This window comes from Prinia subflava, chromosome 29 (assembly GCF_021018805.1).
Source record: "Prinia subflava isolate CZ2003 ecotype Zambia chromosome 29, Cam_Psub_1.2, whole genome shotgun sequence".
Classification (NCBI taxonomy): Eukaryota; Metazoa; Chordata; class Aves; order Passeriformes; family Cisticolidae; genus Prinia; species Prinia subflava.
This window is the reverse complement of record NC_086275.1, coordinates 1,632,761-1,650,721: the sequence shown is the minus strand read 5'-3', so window position 1 is coordinate 1,650,721 and position 17,961 is coordinate 1,632,761. Positions and strand designations below refer to the sequence as shown.

General features: G+C 52.9%; 1 protein-coding gene across 2 annotated transcripts in view; it reads right to left on the bottom strand.

The window, feature by feature from the left end:
* UNC5D (unc-5 netrin receptor D) overlaps positions 1–17,961 on the bottom strand; it is an 82,345-nt gene that overhangs the window by 15,638 nt on the left and 48,746 nt on the right. Inside the window, exons 5-10 of one of the 2 annotated variants that reach the window (XM_063420030.1) lie at positions 15,317–15,497; positions 14,959–15,126; positions 14,113–14,277; positions 5,392–5,577; positions 3,219–3,590; positions 666–750 (exon numbers count right to left, since the gene is read on the bottom strand). In XM_063420030.1, the coding sequence (XP_063276100.1) occupies positions 666–750; positions 3,219–3,590; positions 5,392–5,577; positions 14,113–14,277; positions 14,959–15,126; positions 15,317–15,497 (1,157 nt within the window). The remainder of the gene's footprint in view (positions 1–665; positions 751–3,218; positions 3,591–5,391; positions 5,578–14,112; positions 14,278–14,958; positions 15,127–15,316; positions 15,498–17,961) is intronic. The other variant, XM_063420031.1, reaches the window with a different exon arrangement.

Here is a 17,961-nt window from a genome sequence, read left to right as displayed (position 1 = left end):
TCCCTCTTCAAATGAAAGCAAACGGCGTTTCCAAGATGAAAAGTGACAGGAGGAACCTCAACCAAGATAAAAATAAGAAGATACAACAATAAAACCAGGATGTAAAGAGGAGAACAGCCCAGGCTGACTTGGATACCCCATTCCAGTGCCCGTGGTGACACCCTGACGTGGAGCTGCACTGTGGGTGCTCAGAAAATGCACTTCCAAAAATCCATTCCTGCCAAAGAGAGGCTGGAACGTTCCAGCCCTCCCCTCAGTCTGTGTGAACAAGTGTTGGTGAGAGGGAGACTGCAGGGGAGAAAAAAAAGGCACAATATGGTAACAAAAAAAGGCCAATTCCTTTTTTTCCTTTCTCAAGTGTCACAATAATAAATTCTGCTGAAGCCTCGGCGCTTCCAAGTGTCTGTAGGATTCTCAGGCTAAAAAAAAATCCCCCAGAGCCCAAGGTGCAGGTGCTGAGTTCCTCCTGAGCAGGGAGAGGAGAAGAGAGCAGCAGGCACAAGAATTCCATGGATTTCACAGGAGCAGCACTCCAAGAACTCTTTTGTGTCCCTGTCAGGGTCACAGCAGGGTGGGCACCCCAGCAATGGGGACCACGAGTGACTCCTGCACGTTCCAGCCCAAACCCGTGACAGGAGGCAGAGCCACGATCCCGGGTCTCTCACCTGGACTCCCTCTGGGTGATGGCCAGGTAGATCTCCCAGGAACTCTCCTCTGGAATAGCTCCGTGTGGGATCAACAGGCTGACCCCTGGAAAAGAGCACGGGCAGGGTGTCAGGGACAGGGAACACAGCCCGAGGGAGCAGCCCGAGGGGAATGCTCCTCTGAATTCCTGCTGGGAATGCTCCTCTGAATTCCTGCTAGGGAATGCTCCTCTGAATTCCTGCTAGGGAATGTTCCTCTGAATTCCTGCTAGGAATGCTCCTCTGAATTCCTGCTAGGGAATGCTCCTCTGAATTCCTGCTAGGGAATGTTCCTCTGAATTCCTGCTAGGAATGCTCCTCTGAATTCCTGCTAGGGAATGCTCCTCTGAATTCCTGCTAGGAATGCTCCTCTGAATTCCTGCTAGGAATGTTCCTCTGAATTCCTGCTAGGAATGTTCCTCTGAATTCCTGCTAGGAATATTCCTCTGAATTCCTGCTAGGGAATGTTCCTCTGAATTCCTGCTAGGGAATGCTCCTCTGAATTCCTGCTAGGAATGCTCCTCTGAATTCCTGCTAGGAATGTTCCTCTGAATTCCTGCTAGGAATATTCCTCTGAATTCCTGCTAGGGAATGTTCCTCTGAATTCCTGTTAGGAATGTTCCTCTGAATTCCTGCTAGGAATGTTCCTCTGAATTCCTGCTTCTCACGGCAATGTCCCCAGATGAAAGGAGCAGAAATTATCAAAGGAAATGAAGCTGTTACTTGGCCATTCAAGGAAAAGACATCTCATTTCCCAAAAAGCCTCTTGAAGGCTCTTTGCCTCTTTCCAGCTTTGAAATCAAACCTGATCACGGTGGCATCCCGGGGATCTCCCCATGGAGAGAGCATCTCCAGGGCCATCCCCCCTTTGTGCCCTCACATCCCAGCTCCTGCATCCAAGAGATCCCACCCTCCTCACACCACCAGAGTGGCTCAGAAGTTAACGGGAGTTTTCCACTGGGTGCCACTGGAATTAAACTGCTTCCTCTGGCTCTCAGGAGAGGGACAACGTGTTTGGCTTTGCATCTGTCACACGAAGCTGAGCCTCGGCACCGACTCCATCACACTGGAATTTACAACTGCTTGGCACAGCTGATCTTACATAAAGGCTGCAAGAATTACATAAATTTCAAGTGGACCAAATACATATTTTAATAATCTAATTGATGGGACTATCGTTACATAAAGTAGCTAAATATACAGTATGAGGGAATTCTTAATTCATGCCTTAACTCGGTGCCTCTGCAATGTTCCTTCCTCAGCACAAAACCGGAGAGATGAAAACATTCCCCACGTTGTGCATGCCTGGATTGCCACTGTTATCAATCCTCTCTAAACACAAACCACGTTTTTTATGGTAACCTTTAAAGCACCCGTTTTGTGGGACATGAAGGATAAAGCTCTAAATCATCCAGTTCAACCAGAGAGCAGCAGATAATCCTGGAGCCACTGGTCGAACGAAAGCAGAGCTGAATTTAAAGTGAATAAATGTCACTGGAGTTTGAAGGGTGATAACCCCCAGCTGCCAATGGGGTATCTGGATTTTTGTGCTGCCTTTTGAGGAGAGAAAACGCCCAAGTTAAGGGCAGGGATTTGGGGTGATGCTAACACAGCCCTGGGGGACAATGCAGGGCTGTGACCCTGACAGCCTTTGCTGGGCTCTGATCTGTGTTCAGCTCACTTCACAAACCATCCTGCAGGTCTGACACATCCCACAGAGCCCCGAGGTGACAAAACTCCTGACACAAGGCAGAGGGAGCATCCCAGCACCCGGGAAGGGCCTGCTGTGGGAATCTGGGTAGCTTTGTGCTCCAAAAAAGGGGAAAAGAGGAGGGCAGGAGGGGGCAGGAGCCTGGTGGGCTGTGGGGCTGTCCCCAGGGCAGTGGAGCTGTCCCCAGGGCTGTGGGGCTGTCCCCAGGGCAGTGGGGCTGTCCCCAGCCCAGTCAGGGCTGTGGGGCTGTCCCCAGCGCTGTGGGGCTGTGGGGCTGTCCCCAGCGCTGTGGGGCTGTCCCCAGGGCTGTGGGGCTGTCCCCAGGGCTGTGGGGCTGTCCCCAGCCCCAGGCAGGGCAGTGGAGCTGTCCCCAGGGCTGTGGGGCTGTCCCCAGGGCTGGCTGTTGTCCCCAGGGCTGTGGGGCTGTCCCCAGCCCCAGGCAGGGCTGTGGGGCTGCTGCTGGGGCGGGAGCCCCTTACACAAGCTGCTGATCCACTGTTGGCCCTTCCCAGGGAGCCTCTCCTTCAGAGCAGGATCCAAGCAAGGCAAGCTTTGATTAATGTGACTTTCATGCTGAAGACATCAAGAGAGGCAGTAATTTAAAACAGTTCAAACAGGCATAATGCCTCTCCAGTCCTCGGCCCAGGCTTCCCTCTGATCACTCGTGTCCTGTGTGGGCAACGCGCCCTACTTCCCAAAATCTGCATTAACGGGGCCCCTACTCCTTTTCCCCAGCCCTCTTTTTGAAGCCCAGTTACAAAACACCGCTCCGGGCAGCCCGACCTGGCGTTCTCTCCCTGCTCCGGGGAGCGAGGGGCACCCACCTGTGTTGGGGAGCAGCAGGCGGCCCCCGGGGTGGCCGAAGCGGGCGGCGCTGCGCAGCGGGGCCCCGCCGGAGATGGAGGCCAGGCCGTGGATCAGCAGCGCCCGCGCCGTGCCCGGGCCCGGCGGCCGCGGGCTGCCCTGCGGGAAGGCGCCGGGCGCGGCCTTGGCGCGGAGCTCGGGCCTGTCGCCCACGCCCAGGGACACCATGAAGGAGCTCTGCACCTTCACCTTGATGTCGGCCAGGGGGTTGAAGAGCGACGACTCCGTCATCAGCTCCTTGTCCAGAGGGTCCTGCAGGCAGATGGGGCCGCTGTAGGTGCGGCTGACGGTCAGCTCGGGCTGCAGGGACGAGTTCAGCAGCAGCGAGTTACCTGTGGGGACAGGGCAGGGGTTACCTGTGGGGACAGGGCAGGGGTTACCTGTGGGGACAGGGCAGGGGTTACCTGTGGGACAGGAGATACCTGTGGGACAGGGGTTACCTGTGGGGACAGGGGTTACCTGTGGGACAGGAGTTACTTATGGGGACAGGAGCAGGAGTTACCTGTGGGACAGGAGTTACCTGTGGGACAGGAGTTACCTGTGGCACAGGGGTTACCTGTGGGGGACAGGGGTTACCTGTGGGACAGGAGCAGGGTGTGGATGCAGGGGACAGCCCAGCAATCCCTTCCCAAGCTCTCCCGTCCCCTCTGGCTCTCGCCCTGCCCTCCCCGAGCTCTGAGCCCCAGGTCCCCCCGGGCTGCGTGAGGGACCGGAGGGGCTGGTGCCGAGATCTGACACTTGGAGCTGGTGCCGAGATCTGACACTCGTGTGTGCCGCACCTCAGGCAGCTCCGGAGTGAGGAATCCGAGGAGGAGGCCTCCTTTGTTTGGATTCACGTCTGTGTTTGCCCTTTCCCCCTCTCTTGTTGTTTTCTTTCCTTACATTAAACCCCACTGGGTGACAACATTTTCCTGCAGACCTTTTACACAAACCCACAACTTCGTGCCTGAGGGGAACTGGGCTGAAAGGGAGGTGGGACAAGAGTGATACATGGAAGGCACCACAGTTATTCATTTCGAGGCATTTTCCCTCAGAAAACACTCTGAAAAAACATGAGGAGTAGATGGATTTAGGGCCTGAATCCTCTGGCTGTTGGGTTTTGTGGTGGGGTCTTTTTCTTTGGTTGTTTAGTTGGGTATTTTCAGAGCATCCAAAAGGAAAGGTTTTAAGCGTTAAGCCAAGCAAACAATTCCCCAGACTCAAAACAAGATTCAAAGTGAAGCACAAAGGAAAACGTTCCTGTTTGAGACAGTCATTGAGATTTACACAGCCCTAATTAAAGGTTTGGATTTAGAAATGGATGAATGAACCTCCTTCAAACGTCCTTGTCTGCCAAGCCCTTTTCCCAATTTCTTGCAAGTCATGCTTGGTGAGGAACGTCTCCAGGAAATAAAGAAACTGTAAAAACAACACCACAAAACCCCCCCAAACAAACTCTGCAACATATTTCCCTTTTCTGAGGAGAGAACAGAGACATGGGGACACTTTCACAGCCCTCCCACGCTGCCACCCACCCACAATCCGGCAGGTCTGAGGTAGAATGGCAGCACAGAATCAATAAACATTCTGCTTTCATCCCCGCTCCCCTCCCTCCCCACCTTCCTGTTCAAAGGGAAAAACGTTCCTGAAAACCTGAGTGCTGCTTTTAGCAAGTGCTTTGTCCATATTTTATGGCCCTGGTGGATTTTCCTAGAGCCTTAGGGGTCCACACATTTATTTCCCACAGACCTCGGTGTCTGTGTGCTGCAGCAGGCTACAAAACACTTCCAGCTGGGGGGCTCGGATTATCAGTGGGGGAAAAATCCCTTTTCTTGGAGTGATGGAAAGCTCTGTGACTGAGAACAGGAGGAACTACGGCTCCGTAGCCCGGCCTTGCTCTGATTTGGTCGCTTTGCTTTAGTTTGAGCTTTTCCTAAATCAGTGTAGGAGCTGGGCACAGCTTTTCTAAAGCACGTGGAGTGTGGCCAAGGAGGATTCTGTGTTTGTGGGATGGAGCAGAGCCAGTTCCAGGGTCCCTGTCCCTGTCCCTGTTCCTGTCCCTGTCCCTGTCGCTGTCCCTGCCCGGCTGCCCCAAACCCCCTCCCCAAAGCCGCGGGGGCTCTGCAGAGAAGGAAAGGAAATCGCCGCACTAACCTTGTCTGACAGTTTTAAAATTTAAACTCTGGAAGCCTCCCGTGAGTGCAGAGGAATCAATGACATCCACGCCGTACTCACTCTGACTGCGCCGGTACAGGGTCACCCCCAGCGCCAGCACGGCCACCGCCAGCACCGCCGCCGCCAGCCCCGAGTACAGCGCGATGTCCCCGCCGCGCTCCACATCTGCGGGGACACAACAGCCTCAGCGCGGGCACCGGGACGGGGGGGACAAGGGGGGACAGGGGGACAGGGGGGCATGGGGACAGGGGGGGACAGGGGGGGACAGGGGGGCATGGGGACAGGGGGGGACAGGGGGGGACAGGGGGACGGGGGGGACAGGGGAGCACAGGGGGAATGGGGGGCATGGAGGGACGGGGGGACAGGGGGCATGGGGGACATGAAGGGACACAGGGGCATGGGGGGACATGGGGGCATGAGGGGGGACAAAGGGGGACATGGGGACACGGGGACATGGAGGGACATGGGGGAACAGGGGGACAGAGGAGGCTGGGGAACATGGGAAGACATGGGGACAAGAGAGGACATGGGCACACGCAGACACAGGGACACGGGGCGATATGGGGGGACACAGGGACGTGGGGGGACGTGGGAGGACATGGAGACACGGGGCGATATGGGGGGACACAGGGACGTGGGGGGATGTGGGGATCCCCTCCTTCCCTGGGTGAGCTTTGGGATGTGCAGCAGCCCCGTCCCCTCCCAGCTCAGCTGAGGAGATCCCCGGGAGCCCCTTCAGTCTCTGGGAACTGCTGGAGACCGAACCCGCCCGGGCTGCAGCCAGCCAGGAACTCAAAACCAACTTCCCACGACTCCAAACTTTCACAGTGAGGAGAAGGAACCTGCTGCTGTGACAGAATGAACCCAAAGGAAGCCTGGAATATTCCATAATTGAAATATCCCATTCTGCTGTCCTCGATCTGCTGGGATTTGGGACCGTGCACCATGAAATGAAATCACTGGGCACGTCCCCTTAGAGGGTCCTTGGGTGCTTCCCTGAATTCCCAGCTCCAGGGTGGGGGAAGGAGCTCAGAGCCCACCCTGGGCACGGTCTGGGTCCTGCTGGGGGCTTCTCCCGCCCAGCAGAGCCCCAGGAACAGAAACTGGATTTATTCATGGCCAACGAGAGCAACAAAAAATAACTGGGAAATGCAGAGTGCTCAATGTCAGTAACTGAACTGCACTGCACGGAAATAGGGTGAAAAGTTAAAATCAGCGTTTAATAAATAGCCAATTATGGAAATTACTTAATTACTGTTTGGGAGGAGGCTTCTGTTGTGCTTTTCTGCTGAAAGTCAGATAATTTCATTTTAGCTGAGTTTTGAAAACGAACATGGAACTTCAGGCTGGTGAGATGAAAGGAGGGAGCACCTCTGGGCAGCATTTCCTTAGCTCAACACCTCCTTACAAAAAAAGAAGTGTCTGAAAAGAGGGAAGGGGCTGGGCACCCACAGCTCCCTCCCAGCAGGGAAATGCCCCAGTCCCCAAACCCCGCTCCAGGTGCTGGGACTGAATTTCAGCTCAGCACTCCAGTCAAAAGTAAAATCCAAGGTTTGGTTCAAACATCCTTAACAGAAAACATCCCTCTGATCCCCACTCTCCAACTGGTCCCAGTCAGCCCCAACCACAAGATTCCAGCATCCCACCCAACCCACAAGAAATGTTTTCATATCAGTTTTGCCAGCACCGCAACTATTTAACCAAGAAAATACTCCTGCAAAATTTCTGCTGTATTTTCAAGTAATCTCCAAATGAAAAATGGTTCTGCTTTCAACACATTCACAGCTTGCTGGGAAGGAAAAAGAAAAACCACAAAGTTTGCATGGAAACATCATCTCTGAGGAGGAATCCACCTTCTGTGGCAGGCCAGGAAACCACACTGAACAAACTTGTAAGGTTACAAAATTCACTTTCCTAGAGCAATTCCATTGCCACATGGTTCTGCCAAAGCAATCACTAAAAGAGGGGGTTTTTTATCTAAAGCCTTTTTTTCCCCATTTTTTTCCCAGAGATCCCCCCTCGAAAAATGCTGTAAAGAGAATTTGAAGCATTACAGGGATTGCAGTTAGGGATTGCAGAGTGAGACACTGGCTGACAAGGCAGCAATGGGAGAGGCCAGACAGAAAAAGCAAATTCAAACCAGATCCACAAACTGGAAACGTCTGAGATCAGACCCAAACAACACCAACCCAATCCACGGCCCCACTCCCAGAGCTCTGTTTTGTTCCCCAGCACCAGGTGCAGAAAGGGGAGTACAGACAACAATTACATTTCTATTTCTTCCAATTTCCTATTCCCAAGTTGCTTTGTTGTTACAGGGAATTAATTACGAAACGCTATTGTTGACTTAATTTCTGTGGGTAATTAGAGCAGTGAATGAGGCAGGAGGAGGGAGGGGATGGATCTGCAGAAACCCAGGAACAATTGGGGTCTTTCCCTTCCAGGGAACCATCCAGAGCTCGTGGTTATTGCACCACAAAGCATCTTCAACTCCTCCCTTTGGATCACTCCTTTGAAAAAGGAAAGTGCTGAAAAAGTGAATTACCCCTCCTGCCTTGCTGGGATAATAAATTATCGAGTCTGAGAGATGCAGAAATGTCCTGGCAGGAAAAACTTCCAGCCCCCAGGACTGGAATGAGGAGAATCCCAGAGCTGATCTCCTGCCCTCCAGAGCCGCTCCTCAGGCGCTCACTGCAACTGCAATTTCTCTAAATCCCCTCAAGTGCTTCAGCGTCTCCTTTTCCATCGATTCCCTTGTCAGGCAATTCCACTTCCCCACTTTTAAACTCTTGTACATCGGTTAAAAATAAGAAGGAGGGCACGGAATCCAAAAAAAAAAGGAGTGGTTTGACTGAAGTAAAATCTTTCTGAGGAGAATTTTCTTTTCATTGACTCTGAAGTATCTCCAGAGCTTGAATTGGACACTGGTCTATAAATTTTATGATGAAAAGCTCTCACAGGAGTTCTTCCTGAGGTTCCTTTCCTGGAATAAATTGGTTGTTGCTCTGAGCACCTGTCAGAGTCACCCAGGTGATCCCAGAACTGCCCCAGTGCCAGGAAAATCCACCACAAACCCCAGGGCAGCAGAGACCCGGGGCAAAGGATCCTTCTCTGCATTTGGTGGTTTTTTAAACAGCCTTATGCTAAAAGGGCAAACCAGTGTGACTCGGTGTTCCTTGAATGGAACACAACTCCATGAGAAAGGAGCATTTCTTTTTGGTTTAGGATTTTGGTGTTTCTTTAGAAACTGGCGGTTTTTTAAAGTAATTTTTACCTCTTCACCTTCTGATCTTTTCTTTTGGAGAATTCCTTCCGTGGGAGATTAGAAATTAAGGGAAGCAGGAAGGTGTGGGAAATTTGGGGGAGAGGGGTGAGATTCTGCTTTTGTTTTTTTCCCAGAAGGGAACAAAGTGGAAACCAACCAAACAAACTAGCAAAGCAAACGTTCATAGTCCACCAATTATTCCTTAATGAGCTGCATCCTCCTGGCCCAGGGGCGGGAGGGAGCCTGGCAGGCACCACGAGTTTTATCCCTCTCTGCTCCAGGATCCCTGTTTGTGCTAATTGCAGCCCATTTGTCACTCCACCTCCTGCCACTGTTACACAACATTTATTGAAAGCACATTTGATGGTAATGAAGTTTCTATTAACTATGATTAAGTTTCATAAAGCACCTGAAGATAATTTAAGATGTGCAGGAGCAGAAAATGAAACATTTGGTTTAGTGCATTAGGAGACGTAATTGATTAAATTATCTCATTTACAAGGAGGGCTGTGCAGGGCCCAGCTCCAGCAGGGACAGCAGATCCTGGGATCAGGGCAGGAGATCCCAGAGGCTCCTCCAGCTCCCCTGCCCGAGTTCCCCCTCAAAGGGCCCAAAGTCCTTCCCCTCACCCCTGGAGCACGAGGATCACAAGTCAGGGGCTCGGGTAAGAGATCATTCAGTGAAACAGGTTGTCCCTCAATTATCTTCGTAATTGGCTTTGATTTTGCATCCCTGATGGGTCAGGAAGTCCTGGAGCAGTTTCTGCTTGTGAGCAGCAGGAGCTGAGCTGTGTCCCTGCCCCGGGGTGGAACTGAGCCCTTTCCATCTCCAAACCAATCCCCCTGCAGCTGGGTTTGGGGTAAATCAGAAAATCCAGAGATTCCACTGAGATTCTCTCCATTTCCTCCATGGAATGGAGCTGCACGGACAGAAGAGTGAGCCCAGTGCCTGAGCCCAGCCTGGCACCCGCCAGGGGTGGTGCTGGGGGCACCCGGACAAACCCAGAGCAGAAGCCAGGAACAAACCCAGGCATCCTCTGCACCTTTCCCAGCTCCCTAAACTGATTTTGGGAACCCTGAGAAACACCTCAGAACCAGGAGTGTGAAATCACAGAGTCACCAAGGGTGGGGAAGCCCCTGGGGACGGCCAAACCCCGCCGAGGTCAGCAGCACCCACGGCCCCAGTGCCACCCCCAGGGTGGGCACTGCCCCTCTCGTGGGCAGCCCCTGCCCGTGGGGAGGCTCCTGCCAGTGTCCAGCCCTGGCACTCCCTCTCTCCTGTCCCTGGTGCCCCTGGTCCCCGTGCCCTGCCGGGGGGAGCTGCAGGTGCAGGTGCAGGTGCAGGTGCAGGTGCAGGAGCAGGTGCAGGTGTAGGTGCAGGTGCAGGTGCAGGTGCAGGAGCAGGTGCAGGTGTAAGTACAGGTGCAGGAGCAGGTGCAGGTGCAGGTGCAGGTGCAGGTGCAGGTGCAGGTGTAAGTACAGGTGCAGGTGCAGGTGCAGGTGTAAGTACAGGTGCAGGAGCAGGAGCAGGTGCAGGTGCAGGTGTAACTGTAGGTGCAGGTGCAGGTACAGGTGCAGGTGCAGGTGCAGGTGCAGGTGCAGGAGCAGGACAGAAGCCCCAGAACCCAGAGCAGCCCTGGGGCGATCCCCAGGCACAGGGACAGGGACAGGGACAGGGACAGGGACAGGGACAGGGACAGGCACAGGGACAGGGACAGGGACAGGCACAGGGACAGGCACAGGCACAGGAACCCCCAGCAGCTGGGACAGGAGGGAGCTGAGCAAGCTCAGAGCCAGCAGCAGAGCCAGGCCTGCACCAAGAACCCCAAACTCCTGCCCTGATTCCTACCAGGGAATTCTGATATTCTCTTCTCTCCTACCTCAGGGCTCCAGAGATGGATCCCAAGGCGAGCCCGGGGCCAGGGCTCCCTGTCAGACACAAACTGCTGAGGATGAGCGCTCCCCTGGCTCCCACTGAACCTGGAATCACAGAGAGGTGCCAAAGATGCTTTCAGCAGATGCTAAAGCCTCTCATAAAACCTTGGCTCCTACTTAGCTCCTAAACAAATAACCCAAACGGCAGAGAAGACGAGGAAAATCATATTTACAAGAGGAAAAAAAAAGAACTTACTTTGGGATTTTATTTCATAAAGAGGTTTTTTATCTGGGAGAGAGAGAGAGAGAGAGGAAGAGAGAAAGTTGCACTTAATAAATTTACATGGAGCATATCTATTTCCTATATTGCTTCTGTCTCACTCTATAAATGAAACATTTTCTCCTCGTTTGCTGACAATATGAATATTTTATGTTGTCCATGTTTTTCTCTTCATCTCCTTTTTTTTTTTTTTCTTTTTTTTTTCCCTCTAAATCCCTTTCAGGAAGTTCCTCCGCAGCAATTTCTCACTTGGTTAATTCAGGTTATTTGTTGGCTCTATTGGATGCTGTTGTTTATTTACACCTCAGCAAGAAGGAAGTTCAATACCTTGCAGTGGATCATTGGCAAAGAGGCTCGGGTCAGAATTAATGATTCCTTTGTGTGTTTGATGTAGGGAAAGGCTGGTGATGGGCACTTAAATTAGTTACAAGATACAAAAATGCCCAGTTTATTCACATTTTTGTACCTAAATACCCCCATAATGGCACCTCTGTGTGTGTGTATGAACACACACATCCACGTGCCCCCAAGAGATGGAAATACGGGATAAAAGGGGTTTTCTATGGGACTACAGCTCTCAAAAATGAACCTTCTCTGCCTCCCTCATGCTAAGCACTTGAGTCACCATTTATAACCTAAAACCTGCCAAATTTATAACCTAAAACCTGCCAAATTTATAACCTAAAACCTGCTAAAGTAATCACTAAAATTGGGAGACTCAAGTGGATTATGAGGCTCCTTCTCTTCATTTCAATGCTTGTGAGGATGCTCAGTTTAGAACCCAGAAGATTGTTGGATTTTGGCTTTGCCAAAAACCTGCTGGGATGAGATTTTTTCACCCCTGCCCAAGTTTGGTGTTGCTTTTGCAGGAAAATGAGGCACAAAAGCACCCAGAGAAGAGGCTCAGAGCCGAGCCTGCAGTGGAGCAAACCCTTCCCTGCTGCTGGCACCAAACTGCGAAGGGAAAAGCATTTCCCATGAAAATGGAGATTCCTGGATCCAGGAGCCTCCTGGCAACAGCAGCAGAGCTGCTTGGAGAATGGAAAATGAAATGATTTGTGATAGCTTTGGGATTATTCGGGGTGCATTAGTAAAAACATGTTTGCAGGTCAGTCCTTGTGGCCCTGCTTGTTTGTTTTGGTTTTGGGCACTGGGAGAGGAAATCAATAGGTTTTGAAGTCAGGAAAAATAACTTTAAAGCAAACAGATAAAAGTAAAACAAAAAGCTCTCAAAAAAAGAACCCCTGCCTTTTATTAAGCAAAGAGAAAGCTTTCACCTCTGCAGGAGAGAGAGAGAAATCCACCCAGGCAAAGCATCCAACTGGGAATACTGGGAGGGAATAAAGACAGAGAGAACAAACCTGCAGGAAACCAGTGAGGTGCTGGGAGTGTCTGGGCTCTAAGTGACCTTTGCATGCCAGGGAATCGATCTGGCAGCCCTGGAAACCTTTCATCTCCATCAAACCCCACAGGAATCCTCCTCCTGCGTCTAAGTTTCCATCTACAGAAGTGCTACAAGTTCCAGGAGAAATTCCCTGCAGGAAAAGCTCTTGCAGGTGCTCCTCAGGAAGGACTGGACCCTCGGGCTCCACCCAGGGAATCCCAGGCCAAAGGGAGCCCTGGACGTTCCCGTGTGGTGTCTTGGGGTTGTTCCCAAACTCTCCAGGGATCAAATAAAGAAGCTCAGAGTTGATCCATTTGATCCCCATTCCATTCACTGCCTCCAGATCTGAACGCTCATCCCAGGGATCAGGATTTTCCCTGCCAGGTCCTGGTTCTGCCCTGGCACCCTCCATCCCTGTCCCCCCTTCCAGCTCAGTCCTTGTTTGTCAGCCAAAGGAATGTTTCTATTTTTGCCTCACAGAAGGAGCAAAGTTAATGAGTTGTGCCTGATAAAAAACCTCCAAGAGATTGGTTTGCTGTGGCTCAGGGCTGCATTTCCTGCACAATTCCCCACGGGATGAGAAGCGGAGCAGGAAGGGCACGTACTGGAAGATGAACAGGGGAGAAGAGATTTTTAAAAAATAGGGTAATTGCAGCAATTCCTGTTAGCTGAGAAAGCAATTACAGCCCTAAAAACAACGTGGCACAAGGACACAGGGACAGCCGGGGCCGTGAAGAGAGACAGGATCACACCTGGAAGGAGCAGGGGGAACAGAACACTCCAGGGCAGCTCCTGGGGCAGAGCCTGGGGGTGCTGACAGGGCTTGGAGCTCCCTGGGGCAGGGGAAGGTGTCCATGGAAGGTTCTCCATGGGGAGAGTGGGACTGCAGGGCTTGGACGTCCCTTCCCACCCAAACCACTCCAGGGTTCTGTGAGTCCAGGGCCTCCCCAGCCCGGGAAAAGCAGGGAGTGAGTTTGTGTGAACCCCCAAGGACTGGCAGGGCAGGGGTCTCAGCTCGGGTATCTCTGAAGCCTGAATAAATACACAGAATGTTCTCTGCCACTGGGAAAGTATTAAAATCTCAGGGAAAAAAAAAAAAAAACCCCAAAGAGAGTTCATTTTGTTTAGAAGAGAAAAATGCAGAACCATAGAAACAACGACAGAGGGCTGGTTAAACACAACATTACAGAAAACAGACACATCCTTGTTTACATCTCCCAGCCCTGGCACTCCTGCTGCCCCCCAGGGCTGCTGTTCCACCTGACGGGGTGACAGCCCCTCCACAAGGACAGGAGCGGGCTCGGGGCAGGGATGAACTCACAAACTCCTCCCGTGCTCGAGCCTGTGCAGCTGCAGGGCTGCTCTGCCCAGCTCCCCGTGCTGGGGACAGCAGCAGCTTCCCAGTGCCAGCTGCTTCCCAGACACGGTGAAGGGCACAGCCCTTCCCAGGGAGCTGCAGGTTTGATGGGTTTAACTCCTCTTAAAGGCAGCAAAAGGAGCAAACTCCGACCTTGGCCGCTCCTGCACCTGCAGCTCTCCTGGGGGGCTTTGCAAGGAAAGGCAGAGGCTGAGGAGCACATGTGGTTGTGGAGGTCAGAGCTACACCCTGCAAAGCCCCAGGATCTGGGATTTCAGCACCACTGATCATCCACAGGCCAAGAACGTGCAACACAAATGCAGAGACCTGGAAAATTTCAAACTCCACGAGGAAAACCACGTCCATCCTCACAGGAGTGGCTCAGACACAAGAGCTGGCCCTCAGCCCACCCCAGGCCAATGCATCCCCATGCAGCTCACCTGGGCTGCACAGCCCCGTGCAGCTCACCTTGGCTGCACAGCTCACCTTGGATGCACAGCTCACCTTGGCTGCACAGCTCACCTTGGCTGCACAGCTCACCTTGGATGCAGAGCCCCTCGGTGCAGTTCTCGGACTCCTGGCTCAGCCCCTCGCAGTGGCGGCCGCCGTTGCGGGGCGCGGGCGCGGTGCACTCCCGCACGCGCAGGTGCTCACACTCGGGGCTGCACACTGACCACTCGCTCCACACCTCCCAGCTGCCGTCCACTGCGGGGACAGGGACAGGGTCAGCTCTGCCACACGCTCAGCTCTGTCACACTCAGCTCTGTCACACTCAGCTCTGTCACACTCAGCTCTGCCACACGCTCAGCTCTGTCACACTCAGCTCTGTCTCACGCTCAGCTCTGTCACACGCTCAGCTCTGTCACACTCAGCTCTGTCACACTCAGTTCTGTCTCACACTCAGCTCTGTCACACTCAGTTCTGTCACACACTCAGATCTGTCACACGCTCAGCTCTGTCACACGCTCAGCTCTGTCACACGCTCAGCTCTGTCACACACTCAGCTCTGTCACACGCTCAGCTCTGCCCGGCCCCAGCGAGCCCTGTGGCAGCGCTGCCTTCATCTCCCTCCTCCCTCACTCCTCATAGTGAACTTCAGAGCAAACTTTCTCAGGATAAATCACACTTCTAACAAAGTTCTCGGCTCAGGTTTCTGTTTCTCTTTCTGGTGTTGTTGACATCAGCTCCCCTCTCTAAACTAACCCCAGACCCCACCCAGGTCCCTGATTTCTCCCCTGACCCTGTGGCTGTCCTGGCAGTGTTCTGGTGGTGCCCAGCACTACACCCGCACCAGGCCTGGCCTAAACACGGCTGTGCTTCCCGTTCCCTTCCCAACTCCCCACCAAAACCTGGGAATCCCCAGAGCCCCCGTGCGGCGGCGCTCACCGGGGCAGAGGGAGGTGCAGGTGATCTTCTGCACGGACATGCCCTCGCAGAAGGCTCCCCCGTTGAGGGGCGCGGGGTTGGTGCAGGTGCGCGAGCGTTTCTGCCAGCCGCGCCCGCAGCGCGCGTTGCAGCTCGACCACTCCGTCCACGAGGACCAGCCCCCGTTCACTGCAAAACACCAGCACGGGGGGCTGGGGGGCCGTGCCAGAGCCCCCCAAACCCAAACCCACCCCTGCGGGAGGGGCTCGGCCGGGGGAGCCTGCGTGCGCCAGGTTTGAGGCGGCGCGGCAGCAGCAGCGCAGCGCCCTGCAGGGCAGCGGTGCAGGCACAGCCCGCTGCCCCCAGCCCCGGCACTGACCATAGACCACCACGGTGGCTGACAGGCTCCTCCGCTTGGCCACGATGTTGGCAGCCATGCAGGTGTAGTTGCCCGAGTCGGACAGGCGTGCCTGGCGGATGATGAGGTTGTGGTCGGCCCTGGTGTCGATGTTCTCATCCAGGTTGGAGTCGATGGGCTCCTCGTTCTTCAGCCACTCCACCTGGCAGGGAGGAGCACAGGAGAAGGTGGAGCAGGCCAAAGGCACCCCGTGGTCACCTTAACTGGATGGGGAAATGCTTCCTTTGGATGGTAACTTAGAAAAGCTGATTTTTCCTCAAGGAACTTGGAATAAAATCTCAGCTGAGAGAGAATAGGAAATATTTTTACATATTGCTCCTGCACCACGCATTGGATGTTCAAACACTTGGACAACTACCAGTTCTATAAAATGGATAATAAATATTATTAATTCCCCTTTTTTTGTGAAGAAGCAGGAAGATGAAATTGCCTGACATGGCACACAGAGGAAGAGCCGAGTCATCACAGCAGATTCCCAGCTGACACAAACACCCAGAGAACAGAGGCCATTAGTGTTTGCTGCCACGCTCCATAAACCCCCTGAAATGCTGTGTACAACCTGTTCCAATCCATCTTCTCCAGTTCACCACCCAACGTCTCTGAGCACACCCAGCACTCGTCTGCAAGGCGCCTTTCCACTCCAAGCATTAACAGAAAATAGTTAAGGCATGGCAAGCTGCTGTCACAGGAGAGCAAAATTAAAAATAGAAATAAAATCAACGGATTCTATTAAAAGACCAGAGAACAGGGGGTTGTTTTAACAGCTTTCCTAGATCTGGAGGAGCTCTGGCTGTGCCCTGCAGTCAAACTCCCTTCTCCACTCCGTTCAGATGAATAACCTTGTTTAGCAACTTGTGGAAGGACTTGGAACTTTGTGGTAATGAGCTTATGGCTGTGGTAGCTGCAGGCATTCATTAGCACTCAGCTCTGCGCAGATGGGCTGCAATTTGTACATTTTCCAGTTCCTAAACAAATCTGCAAACGCTGACCATCAAAGCCAATTACGTCTGGTGCCAGGCAGCAGATCCCCCTCCGCAGCAGCACTCGCGGTTTGCTGGGATGGATCCAGCCCTGCACAGCCCGGCCAAGGGCTGCAGCCTCACCTGGAAAAGCCTCCAGGCCTGGGGCACCTCACCCTACACGGTGGCCATGGAATTAAATCGTGATTTGACACGTCTGTGCAAATGGGAGTTACCTGAGGGCGAGGTTCAACATCGGGGAAATGAAAATTCATGAAAATGGGGAAAGGTTTGAGCCCTGTGCTCCCTTTGCCATCCCTGTGCTCCCTTTGCCATCCCTGTGCTCCCTTTGCCATCCCTGTGCTCCCTTTGCCATCCCTGTGCTCCTTCTGTGTCCACCCCTCCCTCCCAGGCAGGGAACACCTCCCCTGTGCCTGCAGGAGCCGGGCACAGCTCGGGAGCAGGGACCAAGCAGCTGTGCTAAACCCAGCCATGCCAGAACATTCCCTGGACAATAACCCTGGACAATATCCCTGGGAGTGCATTCCAGCCATGCCAGAACATTCCCTGGACAATATCCTTGGACAATATCCCTGGGGGTGTGTTCCAGCCATGCCAAACCTTTCCCAGCCATGCCAGAACATTCCCTGGACAGTATCCCTGGGGGTGTGTTCCAGCCATGCCAAACCTTTCCCTGGACAATATCCCCTGGATTCTGTTCCCTTTTCCTGTGGTCTGAGACACAAATAATCCACTCACTATTCAGTTCCCTTCTGCAGTTAACCTTAACAGTAATTATCCGAGGGGGTTTCAGCAAAGAAATTAGGAATTGAATTTAAATTATGGAGCAGCCGCATGGGCATAAATCAAGTGACAGGAGTTCGATGGTGAACACACTTTATGTGCAGAGAAATGGGCAGAGAAATGACAAACACGGCCAGCAGTCCCAGAGTCCATTATTTCACAAGTGTGTTTATAAATTTTGACTCTCCTCGAGCCAGGGGATTTTTGGGGTGGTGAGAGGGGAGTTCCTGTCACCCTTGGAGGGAGCACACAACGATCCTGTGTTTGCTGAGTCTGGAAATGTGGGGTCTGGTGAGCAGAAAACATGGAAACATTTACATTAAAGCAGAGCATTTAAAAGAATGATGATCCCAGCGAAGGGAGAACATTAAACAGACGGAACATAAACACCAAAGTGTTGGGACGTGAGATCAAACCCTGATTTGTCAGGGAGGATCCAGCCGGAGCTCCCCTCATTCCAGCCCCCTTCCCTGAAGAAAATCAGGTTTATCCAAGGCCATCCCCTGCTCTGCCTCAGCAGATGGAGGCTTTCAGAGATGGAGAACCAGGGGATGGATTTATGGGATAAAAATACATTTAAAGGAGTTGTGATGACAAAAGATGTTTGTCACTGGCAGGGATGTGACCTTTGGGAAACTGCAGCCCCCACACAAACACTCCAAAAGCAACCAGGGAAAATAAAAGCAGCCAAGAACCTGAAACATCTCACTGGGATGAGCCAGGGGTCTGCACTGCCATGTCTGAAGAGCAAACTCCAAACTCCTCAGAGTTTCACTTCCCGCACCGTGGAGGTCACACAATTGCTTGTAACAGAATTAAATCCTTTTCCTTTTAAGAATTAAT